The sequence below is a fragment of the Gopherus flavomarginatus genome, chromosome 8 (assembly GCF_025201925.1).
Source record: "Gopherus flavomarginatus isolate rGopFla2 chromosome 8, rGopFla2.mat.asm, whole genome shotgun sequence".
NCBI lineage: Eukaryota > Metazoa > Chordata > Testudines > Testudinidae > Gopherus > Gopherus flavomarginatus.
Window position 1 is genome coordinate 56,560,960 of NC_066624.1, and position 18,996 is coordinate 56,579,955.

Below are 18,996 nucleotides of genomic sequence, written 5' to 3' on the forward strand. Positions count from 1 at the left end.
CTCCTGTCTTACCCCAGCAATCTCTTCTGGGAATTCCAGGTGTACTATGACATAGCCCTGATAAGGGTATTCATCCATGCTGAGGCCACACAGACCAATGCCAGTCAGTGGCTGTATGGGCAGGTGCCTAAGCATCTGTTGGTAGAATGACTGAAATATAATAGTCACTTGAGATCCAGTGTCAAGCACAGCTTTACACTCCTCCCCTTCAATCCTCACCATGACCTCTGCTCGAGGCCCTATCAGTCCTGCAGGGATCCCAGCTGGTTGGTCTCTTCTGGGGGAATCTTCAAATCCTCTAGGCCTAGATGGTCTCTGTCCCCGGACCTTCTGGCAGCTACTGGATCTCTCCCAACTGATCCTCAGCTTTTCATACACTAAGGAGGGGTTCTCTTCCTTATGGCAGTTAGCAGCACTGTGCCCATCCTGACCACACCGGTAGCAAAAGAAGTGTCCTTTCCCCATTCGGCGAGGTGGGACGGTGACTCTAGATACTGACTTCTCTATCATCACAGTCTGAGGCTCCTTATTCCGGGAAGTCTTAGCTTGGTCAATGATGCTTTGCAGCTCAGCTATCCGTTCTGTCAGGACCTGCATTTGTTGGGCAAGTTCCTCTGTGGTGCTCACCATCAGTACACTGGCCATTGGCGGTGGTGTCGTACTGGCTCGTTCCAATGTTTGGGCTTCCCAACACTCGCTGGCTGCCTGCCTTTCTTCTTCTTCCCTGACCTCCTTTATCAGCTGGGAGTAACTTGGGGGATGTTCCTGCCGTTCTCTTAGTCGGAGATGAAGTAGGATTGGGTTCCGATACTGAGTCCCTCTTACAACTTGAGCCAGTCTGGTCTGATCCATCTGCTCAGCAGTCACTGCTCCCCTCATAACAGCTCTCTGAAGTAGTCTCTCCAGCCTCTGTATGTAGGCTGAAATTTTCTCACCCCTTTGCTGTCGGGAATTAATGAATTTACAGTAACTGTCCTCAGGGCCCTCTACGCTCCCAAAGGTATTATCAAGGGCCTCTAGGCAGTCCTTCACACTGACCTCAGGGTCAGTGAGCTTCAGGGTGCGAATTACATCTAATGCTGGGCCACTAAGGCTCTCTATTAGACATCGTCGCTTTTCTACATCGGGTACGGCCCACTCCCGCAGCATTTCAGTAGTATGCTCCGACCAAAGTTCAAACTCCTCTTCCCCATCAAATAACCTTAACTTACGACAAGAGTTTGACGTAGCATAGGCCAACACAATCTTTTCCAATATATGCCCCAGTGCTTTTGCCCAATCATAGGCTGAGTCTGCCGCCCCTGAGCTAGAGGCTGCAGGACTGGGGCCCAACAAACCCGACATATTAGCCATTATACAAACAGTAGTTTCCTCAAAATATAAACATAATTATTTCCCAATACAGTGGAACACTCAACAAGTGCTTGCGAGGGGTACTGACCCAGGGATCCCGGACGAGCCCCCAAAAATGTAACCCTTCTGCCCCTCTAGTTGGCAGCAACAAGGGCCGGGTTCAGTATCCAGGGGTTCCGTTTCAGTAACACAATGCATAACCGGCTCGAGCCCCCACCCAGTGACCTGGGACACTCACATACCACACCCCCCTGGGCGCCTCTAGGAGGCAATACTTCCCCTCTCGCAAGCACGGAGTCTGAGTGTAGCAAAATCTTTTTTAATAAAGGAAGGAATCAATGCGGCATCCCATTGGAGAAACACCACAAACAGGGTTATAACACAAACCATAAACAAAAACCCACCTCCAAGTACGTTTGGCACTGTCCTTTTTCCGCTTAGGGTTTTAAGTCCAATCACCCCAAAGTCCAACAACCCAAAAGTCTCTGGTCAATGCCACCCCAGAGTTCGAGAGTCTATCTGTAGAGGTCCCTCCCCCCAGCCTGGGTAGAAAGGGGCACCTTACGTGGTCCAGGGCCAACTGCCCTGCCTCTCCGTGGGTTCTGCTTCCGCCTTCTCCACGAACTGCTCCGCTTCACCAGCCGCTCCACTCTGCTCCTCCAGCCATCCTCAGGAACTGCTCCGCTCCACCAGCTGCTCTGCTCCATGAGCTGCTCTGCAAAACTGCTCGGCTCCGCTCACTCTGTGGGCCGCTCCACCCGTCCCGCAGCTACTCCGTTCTGCCAGCCGCTCTGCTGCCACCAGCTGTCCTGTGATCCGCTCCAGCCGTCCCCGCAACTGCTCCACTCCGCCAGCTGCTCCGTTCCACAGTATATCTTCAGGCTCCCCCACTAGCTAGCACAATGCTCAGTGCTCTCAGCTCAGTCATTTCAGCTTTTTTGTGATTTCAACTCTTAGTGATCTCAGCTCTTAGTGGGGAAGCCCCAGTGCGAGTGCACCATTAGCCCAAAGTGAGTTCAGCTCAGCAACCTGTTTAGATTCTTGAGGGAATAAAAAAATCAACTCTGACATTCCACAGTGGAGAGAGGAGGGGGTGCAACTGGTGCTTCTGGCTCCACAAGGAGCCTGCACCACCAGGCACAGATACCTGTCCCCAGCCTCTCTACTTCACTGGGTTTTGGAACCCATGACCCTTGTCTAGCAAGTACCACCCAACTGAGGGTGAGTCATTTGTCACCAAGCAGTCCCACCGCTCAGCAATCTGGGATAGGGTAGGCGTGTCTATGCAAATAAACTCTCTGACATTCTTTCCACCAGATGTCAGGGTAGAGCTTATCCTGACTCTGCTTACACTAACAAAGCAAGAGGTGGAGGCCAGGTGATCAGTTTGCCTGGGAAAGAGAGAAAGGACAGAGGAGGGCCAGCCAGGTATGGCTGAGGGTGGGCTGCTTGAAGCTAGTCAGTCTCCTAGTTTGGGACTGAGTGGGGAGCCCAGGGCTCTGGATCTCCGCAAGATGGACTTTGCTGAATGTTTCTGCTTTCTGTGCTAACAAGATCTGTTTCTATGCTGAGTTCCACAGAACTAAAACTTTCTATTTTACCTTGCTGGCTGAGTCACTGCTGACTGTGGAGTTGGTGTGCATGGCCCCTTTTGGGGTATGTTCAAGGCTTCTCCAGGTGTCCTATTCAGGTGGACTCACTGCAGGGAGCTCACAATGTGAACAGGGCTGCTAAATGCTCCAAGGTCAGATCCAAGGAGGCTTGCCCTAGTGAGTGTGTGGCCTGAAGCGTTGTTGCACTACAAGCGGGTCCACTGAACTTCATTCAGAGCCGTTCCAGAGCACTGAGCCTGCAAATCCATGACAGATGGGCAGGGACACAACCCCATGCTCTGGTTGTCCCTAAACCTCGGCCTGCCAGAAGTAGATCAAAGGGCAGGGATCACTTGACAATTGCCCTGTTCTCTTCATTCTCTCTGAAGGGCCTGGCAATGGCCTCTGTCAGAAGATAGGGCAAATGGACCATTAGTCTGACCCAGTATGGCTGTGTACATGTTATGTTCTTATCTAGCTCTTATCCACTGGTAGATCTCAAAGCACTTTCCAAAGGACGTCGGCATTATCATCCCCATTTTACAGTTAGGTAAACTGAGGCACAGAGAGGGGAAAGGACTTGGTCAAGGTCACCCAGCAAGAAAGTGGCAGGATAGAACCCAGGTCTGCCGAGTTACAGTCCAGTGTGCTCTCCCCTATGCCACACTGCCTTTAGGGGAAAGGACATTAACTCTCCTGGAGGATGACACAGAGATTGGAAGGCAGGCTCTTGGTGGGTAAAAGAAGGATCAGACTCTTCTGTTTTAACATACATGGATCTTGATTTTTCTCACCTTTACCATAGGTGAAAATGAGGATTTCAAACAATGAAAAAGGAGATCGGAGTCAGGCGGACAGACTGGTAAATAGTTCAGTCTCCATATGGATCCTGTTATTAATTTGGGATCCAAACTGAATTGATTTATTGTAAAGAAATCACATCTGTTCTCCCTGTACATTACACGTAATTTATGCTGCTCGGGATAAGCCATGCCCCAAGTAAAGCCTAATGATATGTTCTCTGTTGTAATGAATGACCAGAGTGCCCGTTTGATAATTAAACAAATGGGCTCATGATAAACCCACAACTGCTGATGGTGGATTTCCTTGTGCACCAAGAGCTCAATCAAGGGAAATGGACACTACTCCCCCTTTGCTCTGTGAACTGATGCTTTTTAAAAATACACACATGCTCACAAGAAAGGCACAAACAGACACAAGCAGGATGGGAACTGCACATTCATTGGACTGATGAAATCTTAATGCTCTTATTACTCTGGTCTTTGCAGTTACCCTTCCAACACCACAGAATCATAGTCGGTTTTTCCCAAGGGGTGGGTAAAGGGTTAAGTGGAAGTCATCAAGGCACCCAAAAAGTGGAAGAAGTGTGGAAATTAAAGAAGTTTAGAGAAAATGGATGAAAGCTGAAAACTTAGCATCAGATTTCAAACACTGCATAGGGTTGGAGGTGCTTTGATCTGGAGGATGTCTGCAGACTCAGATCCTGAAGTGAATTTGAGGCTGTGGAGATTTCTAAGGGTGAGAATGGAAGTGTAGTGGGGACTGCTGACCTGAGAAAATTTCAAGAAACCCCTTTCTTTTTCTGGATCTGTGGCAGGTCTGAATGGAGTGAAATGCAAGCAGGACTGAACCTCACAGCATTTATTAGAGAAATTATACAATTTGCTTCAGATTTGTCATAAAAAAATAAAACCTCTTTCAACAGGGGCATTAAACATACATGAACAATATACACATGTCCACTCCGTACTCCAGCAGCTGCAGGGCTAGTCCATTTCCGCCTCTCTTTGGGCCTTGTATTCCTTTACGCTTGCCTGCAAATGAGACCAAATGACCAATGTCAATGCTGTATGTTTGATGAATTAAAACACAGCCAGGCCCAAGCCCACACCTGAGGAGCTTTGAGAGGCTCTCTGGTTCTGAACATACTTTCCCGGCAGAGTAAGACAAGAAAAGAGCGACATTTTAATGTGGCTGAGGCTCCTGTTTGAAAAGGCTGGAGGGTCTAGGAGGACTGAAGGGTGGGGAAGGAAACCGATGAGCTTTAGGTACTCTGAGAAATGGTTGCATTTTAATTTTTGATCAGTCTTGGTTCACTGTAAGGGAGGTGAGGCAGCGCCTCCAGGAGTAGCCCCAAGATCAGCCTGCCTATTGACACAGATGTTTTACGGATTACAGCAGCATGTTTGAAAGAGAACAAATTTAGGGCTCATTTTTGCCCCCCCTGAGGTTGCTGCCACTGCATCCAGCCCTTCCTTCAAAGAGCATATGTCCACATCCGTTAGGGTTGGGGGGAGCAGATTATTGCACCATCTTATTGCTGGCTGATCCTAAACTTATCCTCGTAGCCCTGCTGCATCCAGGTTCCGCTTACACTCAAGCCACCCTTCACATTGGCATTCTTACGTCTCTATCACACCAAATTGTCTCTGTGATGCGCTAGCTGCTCTCTGCCACAAGCAGGATTACTGAGCCTCAGGTGGCTTTCCAAATCCTATCCCCCCAGTATGGTAGAAAAAACACTTCTTCCAAGATGATGGGGAAACCTCTTGGATGTGGAATGCAGATTTGTGCATTCTCTGAGCTTCACTTACACTGCAGTAAAATGTAATGAACAGGGTGAAATAGCAATATTTTGCATTTGACTTGTACAGCAACTTCCATCTGAGGATCCCAAAGCACTCCACAAACACTGCTTGCTTCTCAAAACCCCCCTTTCAAAAGTAGGTGAAGTGTCATTTTAGAGATGGGGAAACTGAGTCACAAAGAGGTGAAGTGACTTCCCCAAGGTCACATAGTGATCCAGTGTCAGAGTTGGTCAGAGAGCCCAAGTCTGCTGACTCCCAATTTCACTTCTCTAACTACTACAACTGGCTGCCTCCAAATATGTGCAGATCTTGCAAGAGGAGCGAGGAGGGGATCAGTTAGATAACATCTGCGGCCATGGACATGTTAGTGCCTCTGTCAGTCAGACAATGCAGCCAGCTATTTCTCTCCTTCACAGACCACAGAGAGAAGGAGCCCAGAGTCATTCTACCATGAAGCCGTGACCTCACCTCAAACTTGCTGAGCACGTGCTGGCAGACGTCCACCAGTTCTGTTAGTCCTCTCCGGAATGGCTCAACGGCCAGGATCCCCCCTTCAGAAAAGAAGAAGCATTCACAGAAAGTGCGGCTCCAGTATTGGACATGGGGCCCTTCCCCTCCTAACCCAACTATCATACACCTCTTTGGCGGCCCCTGTGATAAGGTAAGGATCTTAGGCCAGCATCCATGTCATGCTCCCTCCCACTCCCATCAGCAGTCTGAGAAGATCATACAAGGACTGAATGGACCATGGAGGCTTGAACTGGTGTCTCAGAGCCCCAAGTCCAGGCTGAAGCCCTTTGGCAGGGGACAACGTAGGGGAAGCTTGCCCTGCAGTTTGTGCTGTGGACAGACATAGGGCTCCGCTCTCTGGGGCCAGCAATCCAGCACTTTGCAGTACTGCTAACTTCTTCAAAAAATTAAAAAGCCATCTAGCACAACTTGGCCATTTCCAGTGGCTCTGCTCTTCTACGCAACCAACACTCAAGGCCACAGGAGAGGGGACCTGTGAGCTGGGAACCAAGTTAGGGGTTCTGGGGCTCTGGCTGGGTTTTACAAACTATTCAGAGGGAGAATTGTGAGGTAGGTATGGAAATGGAGCCGCAGCAGCCTTGCTCTTGCAATGGCAGATACAGTCCCAGGCAAATCCTGCAGGCTGCCCTTTGGCATGGACATCAGGATAGTATGAGGGGAACACAGAGTACAGCACCCAGAGGGCACCCTGCTACATAGAGCACTTGCAGTGCTATTCACCCCAGGAATTAGCAATATCTGCCCATCGAGCTGTGTAACAGACTGGATCTGCTGTTTAGTGTGTAACGTAACAAGCTTTGTGTGAAGATTTAACTTGGAGGAGGCACCCAGGAGCTAACTAGGGGTGATACCAGGTGGGATGCCCAACGCTGAGTGAGGCTTTGGGACCACAACTCCCCAGGCTTGCTGATTACTACAGAGGCCACGTCTGGGCTCTGCAGTGGGGGATGACAGAGACCAGCTCTATCTTTGCTACACAAGCTGCACTGACCATGGATGGTGACTGCAACTGCTCTGTAGAATGCTGGAATCAACGACATGCAGAGGGAGGGGGAAAGACTTCACAGGCGGGCAGATCCATGGTTTCAGGGCCTGACATGGCAAGGGACAGCTGTCCAGGGAAGCCCAGCTGCATTCCTACCTCTGGTTTGGATCCGAAAGTTGATTTTGCTTTCAGATGGGTGGGTGATGCTGTAACCACAGAACTCCACTTCAGGGCTACAGGAGACAGAAGCAGGAAGTACAAGTGGGCTCTCAGAATCAGCAGCAAGCCAACTGCAGAGACACTCATGTTTAGGAAGCCTCTGAAGCAAGCAGACCTGCACTGCATCTTGGTCCCACGTGTTTCAAAAGCAATCACTTGCCATCACCCACAGCTCCCTGAGACAGGCGTGCAGAGGAAAAGGTGTGCTTCTGTGGGGTGGGCTGGATCCTAAAGTTGGTGGGGTATGGAATAGATAAACACCCTCTGCCTTTTCTATGCTGTGGATGGATTTCACGACTGCCCAGACCCAAACTTAAGACCAGTTGAGTGGTTGCCCTGGCTTTAGCAGCTGAAAGAAAGCATGGCCTAAAGGTTACAACACTGGTTTGCTGATAGTGATTGATCACGAGCAGCTTACAAGACTATCACAATTTGTCCTTTGAAATTATCAAATGCAAACCCCCCCTTCCTTAATACTTCTAGAGCAGGAACTCATGACAAGAAGTTCCTCCTAAATACTGATTACTGGATAGGGTCATGTAGGTCATGAGATACTATTCTTTTGACTGCATGAGCATACGAATCAGGCTCCCAGTGCGAATATTTGTGTTTGCACATTCAAAATAAGATTCTCTAATACTCACTTGAACACTGGCTGTTTCCACTCCCAGGCCTGACAGTAAACTTGTTTCCAAAGGGGCAGAGATGCAGTCAAAGTGCATTTGTTTAAAGAACCCAAGTAGGGAGATTTGCAATATTCATCCAGCTTCAGCAGTGCCAGAGGTGCTAGATCAGAAGTCTAGGGACAGCAAACATGGCCCTGAAGTGGTACCAGTTATCACAGGGACTTCACTTACTTTTTCATGATCATGTAACGGAGGGAGTTGCCAAGTGTGTGGTCCTCATCATGTAACACAAATGTGACACAGTTTCCATCCGTCCCATCTGCCTGGACCTGCCAGAGACAGGAAAGCAAGAGGAGCACAAGAATATGGTTATATCTCCAGATGATTTAAACTCCTTCTGAAGTAACTAAGGACAGGCCTACACTAGAAAAATGACTCACTTCTGATAACTGGTGTCAGCAACAGGGTCACCCCCTATGGTATAACTGTAAGCATAGACCTGGACAACTAAGTTCATCATTGTTCTTCTATGTTCATCATTGTGTTAGCAAACAGTGGTTGAGATTTGCCACGAGCTTGTTTTTGGAGAAACGCCACAGCTGGAGTATGGGCCCACCACACAAACCTGGAGGGGAAAAAAATATAAAGCCAGAGCCTTCCTCTTAGAACCCAGGGGTTTCTAGACTGCCAGATAGATGAAGGCTAGATATACTGCACGATAGAAAAGCTAGGAATTAGTATTATATGCATGGTCAAAGGGTTAGTGTTATCCTAGGTTTTGATCCTTCCATTCCTTGCACACCCAAAAGTCCCAGCCTTCAAAGGGAATTTTGGGAGCATGAGTACAAGATCCCACCCTCAACGACCTTTAATATCAAGCCGTTCTTGGATCTCATTCACCAGGAGTCACATTCCAAACCCAACAATAGACTCATAAACTTTAAGGTCAGAAGGGACCATTACGATCTTCTAGTCTGACCTCCTGCATAACACAGGCTACAGAATCTCATCCACCCACTCCTGTAACGAGGAGTTATTGAAGTCCTCAAGTTGTGGTTTAAAGACCTCAAGGTGCAGAGAATCCTTCAGCAAGTGACCCGTGTCCCACGCTACAGAGGAAGGCAAAAACCCACCAGGGCCTCTGCCAATCTGCCCTAGAGGAAAATTCCTTCCCAATCCCAAATATGGCGATCAGCTAAACCCTGAGCATGTGGGCAAGACTCACCAGCCAGACACCCAGCAAAGAATTCTCTATAGTAACTCAGATCCCACCCTGTCTAGTGTCCCATTACAGGCCATTGGGCATATTTACTGTTCATAGTCAAAGATCAATTAATTGCCAAAATTAGGTTATCCTATCATATCCCTTCCATAAATGTATCAAGCTTAGTCTTGAAGCCAGATATGTCTTTTGCCTCCATTGCTCCCCTTGGAAGGCTGTTCCAGAACTTCACTCCTCTGATGGTTAGAAACCTTTGTCTAATTTCAAGTCTAAACTTCCTGATGGCCAGTTTATATCCATTTGTTCTTGTATCCACATTGGTACTGAGCTTAAATAATTCCTCTCCCTCCCTGGTATTTATCCCTCTGATATATTTATAGAGAGAAATCATATCTCCCCTCAGCCTCCTTTTGGTTAGGCTAAACAAGCCAAGCTCTTTGAGTCTCCTTTCATTTTTTCCCCCCAGGTTTTCCATTCCTCAGATCATCCTAGAAGCCCTTCTCTGTACCTGTTCCAGTTTGAATTCATCCTTCTTAAACATGGGAGATCAGAACTGCACACAGTATTCCAGATGAGGTCTCTCCAGTGCCTTGTATAATGGTACTAACATCTCCTTATCTCTACTGGAAATACCTCATCTGATGCATCCTAAGACCACATTAGCTTTTTTCACAGCCATATTACATTGGCGGCTCATAGTCATCCTGTTATCAACCAACACTCCAAGGTCCTTCTCCTCCTCTGTTACTTCCAAGTGATGCGTCCCCAGTTTATAACAAAAATTCTTGTTATTAATCCCTAAAAGCATGACCTTGCATTTTTCACTATTAAATTTCATCCTATTACTATTATTCCAGTTTATAAGGTCATCCAGATCTTCCTGTAGGATATCCCGGTCCCTCTCTGTATTAGCAATACCTCCCAGCTTTCTGTCATCCACAAACTTTATTAGCACATTCCCACATTCAGTATTAAAAAGATTAAATAACTGTCTGAGTCTGTGAAAACTGGCACCTAGAGTGTAACAAGACTCTGCTTTTTTTTCCACTCAAGAGAGGGGGGGAAATAGTCCCAGCATCTATTGCTGCTGGAGGAGTCGTAGGGATACCAGCTAGGATCCATTGTGGGGAGAAAAAGGAGAATATCTAGGAATAATGGGGTGAAATAAAAAGAAACAAGCAATGAGGTGAGACAGCAGGAAAAGCTTCCTAAAGGAGAAAGTTTGTTGTGAGGAGTCAGGCCAAGTCTACACTTACAAGCATACAGCAGCACAGCTGCACCAATACAGCCGTACCGGTGTCAGAGCGCTCATGTAACCACATTGTTGATGGGAGAGACCTCTCCCATCAACAATGAGCAACAGTAGCTATGATAGCGGGAGAGCTGGTGGCCACTTCTGGGACCATGCAGAGTCAGGGAGCCTGCCTTAGCCCCGGGCCCTGCTGCGACGCTTACCGGACTTTTAACTTTTACAACAGGCTACATAAAAAGCACTAGCAAAGTCAGTACACACTGAAATTTCATACAGACAATGATTTGTTTATACTGCTCTATATACTATATACTGAAATGTAAGTGCAATATTTATATTCCGATTATTTTATATTTATATGGTATAAATAAGAAAGTCAGCAGTTTTTCAGTAAGTGTGCTGTGACACTTGTATTTTTATGTCTAATTTTGTAAGCAGGTAATTTTTAAGTCATCAGCTTGGTTTTCTCTGCACTGATTTCCATGCCATATTTTGCGAAGGCTTCATCCAGTCATTTCACAAGGTTGGCAAGTTCATCTTCGCTGCCTGTCAGGCCATCAACATCATCAGCAACCTGAAGATTTCAGATTGTTTGCCCCCCCCCCCCCCAATGCTGACTGTGCATATCTGATCTTCTAGGGCATCAGTCATTATGCACGCCAAGCAGATGTTGAACACTGTGAGCGAAAGAAGGCAGCCTTGGTGGGAAACCACTCTCCTTTTGTGCCATTGATGAGAACTCCACTGCTGGCCTTGGCATACAGTTGTTTAATGGTAAAAATAAACTTAAAACCAACATTGTACTTCTTCATAGTTGCCCAGAGAGCTTCGTGCCACACTCTGTCAAATACCTTCTTGAAGTCAACAAAGACGTAGTAGATGTTCTGCTGGTGTTGTAAGTACTTCTCACATAGAACATGAAGGTTGAAAATCTGTTCAGTGGTACTTCTTCCAGCATGAAAGCGAGCCTGTTCTTCAGCGATGATATTCTCGGCTTGTGGCTTCAATCTGTTTAATATGACTTTCAACATCACTTTGCTGGGATGGCTAATTAAACTTATGGTCTGATAATTTTGACACAGTTGCAGGTTGCCTTTCTTTGGCAGAGTGACTGTGTCCATGTGGAGGGCCACTCACCGGCCTGCCAGATCTTCCTGCAGCTCTTGGTGAGTACATCTATTAATTTCTCCTCCGAATTTCATCAATTCCGCTGGGATGTTGTCAATACCCATAGCCTTTCCATTCTTGAGTGATTTCACAGATGTCTCCACTTCTTCACGAAGTATTGGAAAGTCATCCTCCTCTGTTGAATCTGGGTAGTCTAAGCTGATGACAAACAAATGTGGTGGGATCAGCTCACATATCACTGCCAGTGGACTAGAGCTGGAGACAGTAAAACAGTTCAAGTATTTGGAGGCAATCATCACTGATGAAGGATCCAAGGCAGAAATTTGGGCAAGACCTGTGCAACCAGCAGCACCAGAGGCAAAGCTAAAGCCAATTTGGAGGAATAAGAACATCTCCCTGGAATTCAAACTGAAACTGCTGCATGCACTGGTCATCTCCATTCTTCTATATGCGTGCGAGACATGGACCCTTATGGCAGAACTTGAACAGAATATACAGGTAGTAGAGATAAGATGCTTCCGTAAAATCCTGGGCATTTCCTACTTCGACCACATCACTAATGAAGAGGTCTGCAACATCATCACCCAATGCACTGGGTCATATGAAGACCTGCTGACGACCATGAAGAAGCACAAGCTGAAATGGTATGGCCATGTAACAAGACCACTGGCCTATCCAAGATCATCTTCCAGGGGACAGTACAGGGGAAGAGAAGAAGAGGTAGACAGAAGAAGAGACGGATTGACAACATAAAAGAGTGGACAGGAATGGACATTGTGGAGAGTCAAGCACTGACACACAGGGGTAGAGACAAATTGGCTGATTGCTCATCAATGATAGTGCACCAACGACCAACGTGGTTATGGTGGTGATGATGATGATGAGTGTTAGGATATAGATATTTAGGCCTGTTTGCAAAGGCCTATACTTCAAGAATTCAGGTGTATTTGTATTACTTAGCTAGTTATAGAGGTATAAAAGAATTAAAATTACTGTTTGTGTAATGGCCTTTTTTTACTGTGACTGGCTAAGGCCTTTAGCTAAGATGTAGTTAGGCAGCCATAAGCTGAGAAGTATATGGTTACATTTTTACATTTTAAACTAGTTACATTGAAATAAGGTGCTGTTATAAACACATAGCTAAGGGTTAATGTCTCTTTCACCTATAAAGGGTTAATAAACAGTGACCTGCAAACACCTGACCAGAGGACCAATCAGGAGACAAGATACTTTCAAATCTCGTGGAGGGAAGCCTTTGTTTGTGGGTTTTGGGTTTGGCTTTGTTCTCTCTGGGTCCTGGACGGGACTAGAGGTGCAACCAGGTTTCTGCCAATCTCCCTGCTACAGTCTCTTATCTATTCAGAATTGTGAGTAAGAAAATAGTCTTTTAATTTGTTTTCTTATTTGCATATGTGTACTTGCTGGAAGTAGCTTAAATTGTGTTTCTGCTGGAGAAAGTTTCTTTCTATTGTTTATAAGTTGAAAGACTCTGTAACTGTTTACTATCTAAAGTGCAGAGATAAACCTTTTACTTTTTTTTTTTTCTTTTTTATTAAAAGTTTTGCTTGTAAGCCCTGTTAATTTTTTTCTCCTAGTTAAGGTTCAAGGGAATTGGTGGGAAGAAGGGAAGGATAAATTTTCTCTTTGTGTTAGATTCACACAGCTTAAAACTGTAGGGCCTCTGGGGGAGGGGGAAGGTAACACTCCTCTCAGTGTGGTGATTCAAGAAGTTGAATCAGGTGATCTCCTAGTGTTCCCAGGGCGGGAAGGAGCTGGGAGAAAGAAGGGAGAGGGAGGGGAATGGTTTATTTCCCTTTGTTGTGAGACTCAAGGAATTTGGGTCTTGGGACCCCCCAGGGAAGGTTTTTCGGGGAGACCAGAGTCTATCAGGCGCTCTACTCTAAGTCCTGATTGGTGGCAGCCTATCAGATCTAAGCTGGTAATTAAGCTTAGGGGAATTCATGCTAGTACCCATATTTTGGACGCTAAGGTCCAGAATTGGAAATTATACTTGACAGGTGCTATTGGGCTATTAGGAATACAATTTTGTTTTGATATTTCTACTACCTCCAGAGGAAGGGTAGAGCCTAGAAGATGTAAAAGAAAACTTAGTTTAATAGCATCCTGTCTGGCAAGAACTCACTTATTAATAGACACAGCTGGAAAACCCTTATGTCTGTATAAATGTAGCTGTAAAATACTCATTTCTGTATTGTTTTGTATGTTTATTTGCATGGTCTCTGTCTGGTTCTGTAATTGTTTCTGTCTGCTGTATAATTAATTTTATTGGATGTAAACCAATGAAGGTGGTGAAATATCATTGGTTAAATAACCATATTACAATATGTTAGGATTGGTTAGTTAAATTTCAGTAAAATGATTGGTTGCGGAATAGTTAAGCAAAACGCAGGTTTTACTATATAGTCTGCAGTCAATCAGGAAGTAAGGGGGGGAGGGGGAATGGGAACCGGGACTGGGAATGGAGGAATTGGGATCATGTTTTGCTAAAGGGGGAAATGGGAACAGGGGATGGGAACAGGAGCAGGGACACAGGCAAAGCTCTGTGGTGTCAGAACTGGGAAGAGGGACACTAAGGAAGGAAACTGGAATCATGCTTGCTGGAAGTTCACCCCAATAAACATTGAATTGTTTGCGCCTTTGAACTTCGGGTATTGTTTCTCTCTGTTCATGCGAGAAGGACCAGGGAAGTAAGAGGGTGAAGGAATAAGCCCCCTAACATCTTGGTGCCAGTGACTCGGATGCATCGCATCGGATAGGTGAGTGGCAGCCTGTAAGTCCCCTTCCCCAACAGTCCGCGCAGCTGCTTGGAGGGGGTATAGTGAACTCTGGTGATGGTAGTTGCGGGTTCTGGCAAGCCAGCGTAAAGGATTTTTTGGATAAATGGATAAGGAAGAACCAGGCCCATACCAGGTGCAGGGATCAGCCTCGGATGAGATTAAAAAGGAAATGGAGGAAGTGTTAGGGGACCCAGAGGAATGGGGAGTGGCTGAGGAGCCCACCCTCCTTTGGTATATGGGTAGTGGAAGAAGGTCCCTGCCCATGGGGACTGGATGCCTTCCAGGGAAAGGAGGCACTTCAGTCCACTTGTGACAGGTTTGAAGTAAGGGCAGCATTATGGGAAGCTGCCAGTAATCTTTCAAGTTTGGTGCTGTTTCAGCAAGGGCTGCGGAAGTGTTGTAAATTAATTAGGGTGTTAAAGATGATTTGGCACAACAGGGTTTAGAGTAAGAAGCAGAGTTAACAGACCACCTTTAGAGACAGGAGCTGGGACTTGGTCCTGGGGGAGTGGGGAAAAAAAAAAAAAAGGTTTCAAACTAAAAAATGGTGGAGTTTGCAGGAGCAGGTAACAACCGGCACTCCTCTTCCAGAGGCAAGATGAGAACCTGGGGGCAAGGGTTCCCTGCTGTTTCAAGCTGGGGTGCCTACTCTTGGTTCAAAACTAACTATATCCTTTCCTCCTTCTTTTTCTCAGTTTACTTAATTTGCTGCTGGTAGCCTGTTCTTTAAACTGACCTAACAGGCTTAATTGGTTTCTTTCCACCTCTTCCCTGTCCTCTTCCCCTGCCTTTCCACACCTTTGTTTTTCTAAAGTTTTAATGGAGGGTACTTTAAATACTTATGAAACATGTTTTTGGTTTGGTTTTGTTTGGTTTTGTTTTGTTTTGGACAAAGTATAACAGGTCTGCTGTATTCCACTAAAATTTTTGGAAAAAAAAATCCATGGGCAACCATGAAGACAAATGTTTTACTGCCTTTTTAAACAGTCTCAGGTTAAAGACAGCACAGGTTAAGGCAGCTGTGTGACAATAATTGTATTTGGTGGCTAAGTTGTTAAAAACAAAGTGCACTACCTTAAAAAGCTAAATGTAAAAGCAAGTAATTTAAAAAAGTAAGTTAAAAGTTACAAATACCTTTTGCAAAAATTAATAATACAGGGTTTAAAAAAAGTAAACATTTAAAAGTTGTAAAAATGGTACAGGTAACAGTTGTAAATATGTTAAAGGTAACAGTTGTGGTGTTACAAAAAAAAAGCTTTTGGTTTCATAATAAAACCCAGTTATATAAAATGTAACTGTATGTGCAACTCTGCGCAGTCACATTGCATAAAAGCTTGGTAATTAAATTATACAGGGCGTCAGGTAAAGTGGCTACTACCACCACTATGCTTCTGTCCCCAAAAGCCTTTACAGCTATTTAAAAAAAAATGGGCCCTTTTCCCACAACAATGGTATATAGAAAACTGCTGCAGCCAGCAGGCATAAAATTAATCTAATCAAAATTATTTAACTATTGGGTAATGTAATCAAAATCACTAAAGAAATGTCAGGGGTTTCTACTGAAACTTAACTGCTCCTGGCTATCTCTGGTTGTACAAAATAAAAGTGTAATCGGGGTACAGTTGTGTAAAAAAAGTAATCACAGTGCAAGGAATGTTAGACAGAATAAAATTTTGTGTGTGCACAAAAAAAAAAAAAAGGAAAGCAATAATGGGAACACTAAGCCTTGGGGTGGCTCTGGGGGATCCAACTGTCACTTTGAAAGTGCATAAAAACTCTGGGCATGGGAAAGGCAGTCACATCTTGTGTAAAATTAATATGGCTAATATAATAAAGGTTAAACTATTTCCCAAAACATGTGCAGTGTATATTTAAAAAGGGGTAAAATAAATGCAAACAAAACATGGTACTTAATTAAAATCCTGTTAGAGCTCCAAAAGAAGCCATAGTAAATTGTGCTTTCTTTTTCAAATCTTTAAAGCAGTGTTTTAAAGCAAAAAATAAAAGTAAAAAGTAATCACAACTCTGGTGAAAGTAAAATGTGTCCCTTTTAAAACAGTCTCTGAGCTGCTAATAGCTTTAAATCCAAAGGCAAGCCAAAAAAGCATCTGTGTAAATGCAAATTACCTAGCTAATGAAAAAAAAACAACTGCCCTTTGCAGTACAAAAAACCTAAAAATAATAATCTGGTCAGCAAACAAGCTACTGAAGGAAGGTAAAAAAACAAGTCAAACCTAAAAGTAAGGGAAACAGGTTAACCCTGAGAGAGAGAGAGAGAGAGAGAGAGTGTGTGTGTGAGAGAGAGAGAGAGAGAGATCTAAAGCTGTCTCTCCGCTATTACCTAAAAATAAACGTAAAGCTTGGTACAGCAAAACAACTATTGCAAACCTGGTCTGTTGTACAAAAGGGGAAACTAAGGCACACCACCTCATAGGTTTCATGAACGAACAGTAAGTGGGGTAATTCACTAGCCTAACTATAAAACAAAAACAAAACCAAAACAGCGTGGAGGTAATTCTTCTGTTTTTCCTGCAATTAGCAAAAAAATGTGTAAAAAAAATTGGTATTATTATTAAGCAACAATCTGTTCCCACTAGGGGGGTGGAAATTGTTTCTTTTGTTTTTCAAACACTCTACAAGCATGCTGGCGCCAGCAAAAAAATAACCCAAAATACCATGAATCTATGTTTTGTGTTGTTATCTGTAGTGTTTGTCTTGTTGCTAGCATAACGTGGGTTGGGGGTGGCTTCAAAAGGCTAACCTAAAAAAAAAAAATGTGTGTAAAAATGCAAAATGCTCAACTAAAAGGCCAGCACCAGTGCAATAGCTACCATGGTGCCTGGAAATAAAACAGCAACTAAGGCAGCCCCACGAGCCCTATGAAACGAATTAAAAAAAAAAAAAAAAAGAGCAGCTCACTAAAAATCCGGTGTAAAAAATGGGTGTAAATCAAACAAAATGTTTGGCTGTGCCCCTCTCCTGTAACTATAAAAAAGCAAAATCAATGGCCTATGGCAAGGGGTAAACAATTGGGTGTACTATATATAAGACGTTTTGCTAAAAATGTACATATTACTGGGGGCACAATTACACCAGCCCCCAACTAAATTACACACATCTACACGCTGCTATCTGGACTCTGGTGCACAAATAAATCTGTAAATCTTATTGCTGTAAATAATCAAACCAGGGCATACTGCCTAATTCCATACCAAGTGGTTAAGTTGGTTTAAACAATAACCAATTTCTCTGTAAACATTCAGCAAACTTATAATATAAACAAAAGCACGTAAAACTTGCAGAGGCACCTTGTTGCAACTGCCAGCAACTGGACACATTAAAATCTTAACCCTGTCAAAGGAAAAGAGGCAGTGTTTTGGTTGTGGCTCGGACGTGGGACCATACTGCAGTGATCAAAACTGGGTGTTGCTGTGCATTGTATATTGTTAACAGTACTTGTGTTACACTGCATATAAAAATAACTTATAAGTAATGTAGTAAGCCCACCCCACCCTGCAGTGTGCAGAACAACCCGAACCCAACCTTCTTGGGCCCACTATAATGGGAAGTCTGAAACACTAATTAAAATAGGCATGGTACGCCTGTACAAAAAAAAGTGCAGGGCACTATACTACACAAGGGGCAGTGAAACAAATAAAATATCAACACCTTCCACCTTGATGCCTGGCAGGATCAGGAAATGTGTCGCCATATGTCCTATGCTTTTCCAGGGATACCTGGCCAGGAGAATCCCAAAAGGAAAAAAAAAAGGGGGGGGGGGGAGTGTTAGGATATAGATATTCAGGCCTGTCTGCAAAGGCCTATACTTCAAGAATTTAGGTGTATTCTTATCACTTAGCTAGTTATAGAGGTATAAAAGAATCAAAATCACTGTCTGTGTACTGGCCTTCTCTTACTGTGACAGGCTAAGGCCGTCAGCTGAGATGTAGTTAGACAGCCATAAGCTGGGAAGTCTATGGCCACATCCTCACATTCCAAACTAGTCACATTGAAATAAGGTGCTACTGGGCTATTAGGAATACAATCCTGTCCTGATATTCCTATCACCTCCAGAGAAAGGGAAGAGCCTAGAAGATGTAAAAGGAAACTTAGTTTGATAGCATCCTGTCTGGAAAGAACTCACTTATCAATAGTCACAGCTGGAAAACCCTTATGTCTGTATACATTGTTTGCGCCTTTGGACTTCGGGTATTGTTGCTCTCTGTTCATGCAAAAAGGACCAGGGAAGTGGAAGGGTGAAGGAATAAGCCCCCTAACTATGAGTTTTTAAGTGAAGTGAAACTCGAGGGTACACAAGACATATCAGACTCCTGAAAGGGGTACAGTAGTCTGGAAAGGTTGAGAACCACTGCTCTAGGTGAAATCCTACCCTATTGAAATGAATGTGAATTTCACCAATGACTTCAATAGGATCAGGATTTCACTCCAATAATCAGAGCTAGGTTGTGGTGTTATCTAGTGCTTCCATTAGCAGATCTCATGGTTTTACAAAGCAATTCAGTATCGTTATTGCCATTATATATGGGGAAACTGAGGCACGGGGCAGTGACATGTCTTGTCTAAGGAATCAGAGTGAGCCAGTGGCAGAACTGTGTCTCCCAGGTCCCAGTTCAGTGCTCTATTCACTAGGACACACTGCCTCCACCACCCCTTGGGTTTA

The 18,996-nt window shown here is 44.7% G+C and overlaps 1 protein-coding gene across 1 annotated transcript in view; it reads right to left on the minus strand.

The window, feature by feature from the left end:
* Nucleotides 1–4,592: 4,592 nt before the first annotated feature.
* Nucleotides 4,593–18,996, minus strand: part of LOC127057078 (DNA-directed RNA polymerases I and III subunit RPAC2-like) — a 28,751-nt gene continuing 14,347 nt past the window's right edge. Inside the window, exons 2-5 of the mRNA XM_050965739.1 lie at nucleotides 8,147–8,244; nucleotides 7,227–7,303; nucleotides 6,023–6,105; nucleotides 4,593–4,780 (exon numbers count right to left, since the gene is read on the minus strand). Coding sequence (XP_050821696.1) covers nucleotides 4,733–4,780; nucleotides 6,023–6,105; nucleotides 7,227–7,303; nucleotides 8,147–8,244 — 306 coding nt within the window. The 3' untranslated portion in view covers nucleotides 4,593–4,732. The remainder of the gene's footprint in view (nucleotides 4,781–6,022; nucleotides 6,106–7,226; nucleotides 7,304–8,146; nucleotides 8,245–18,996) is intronic.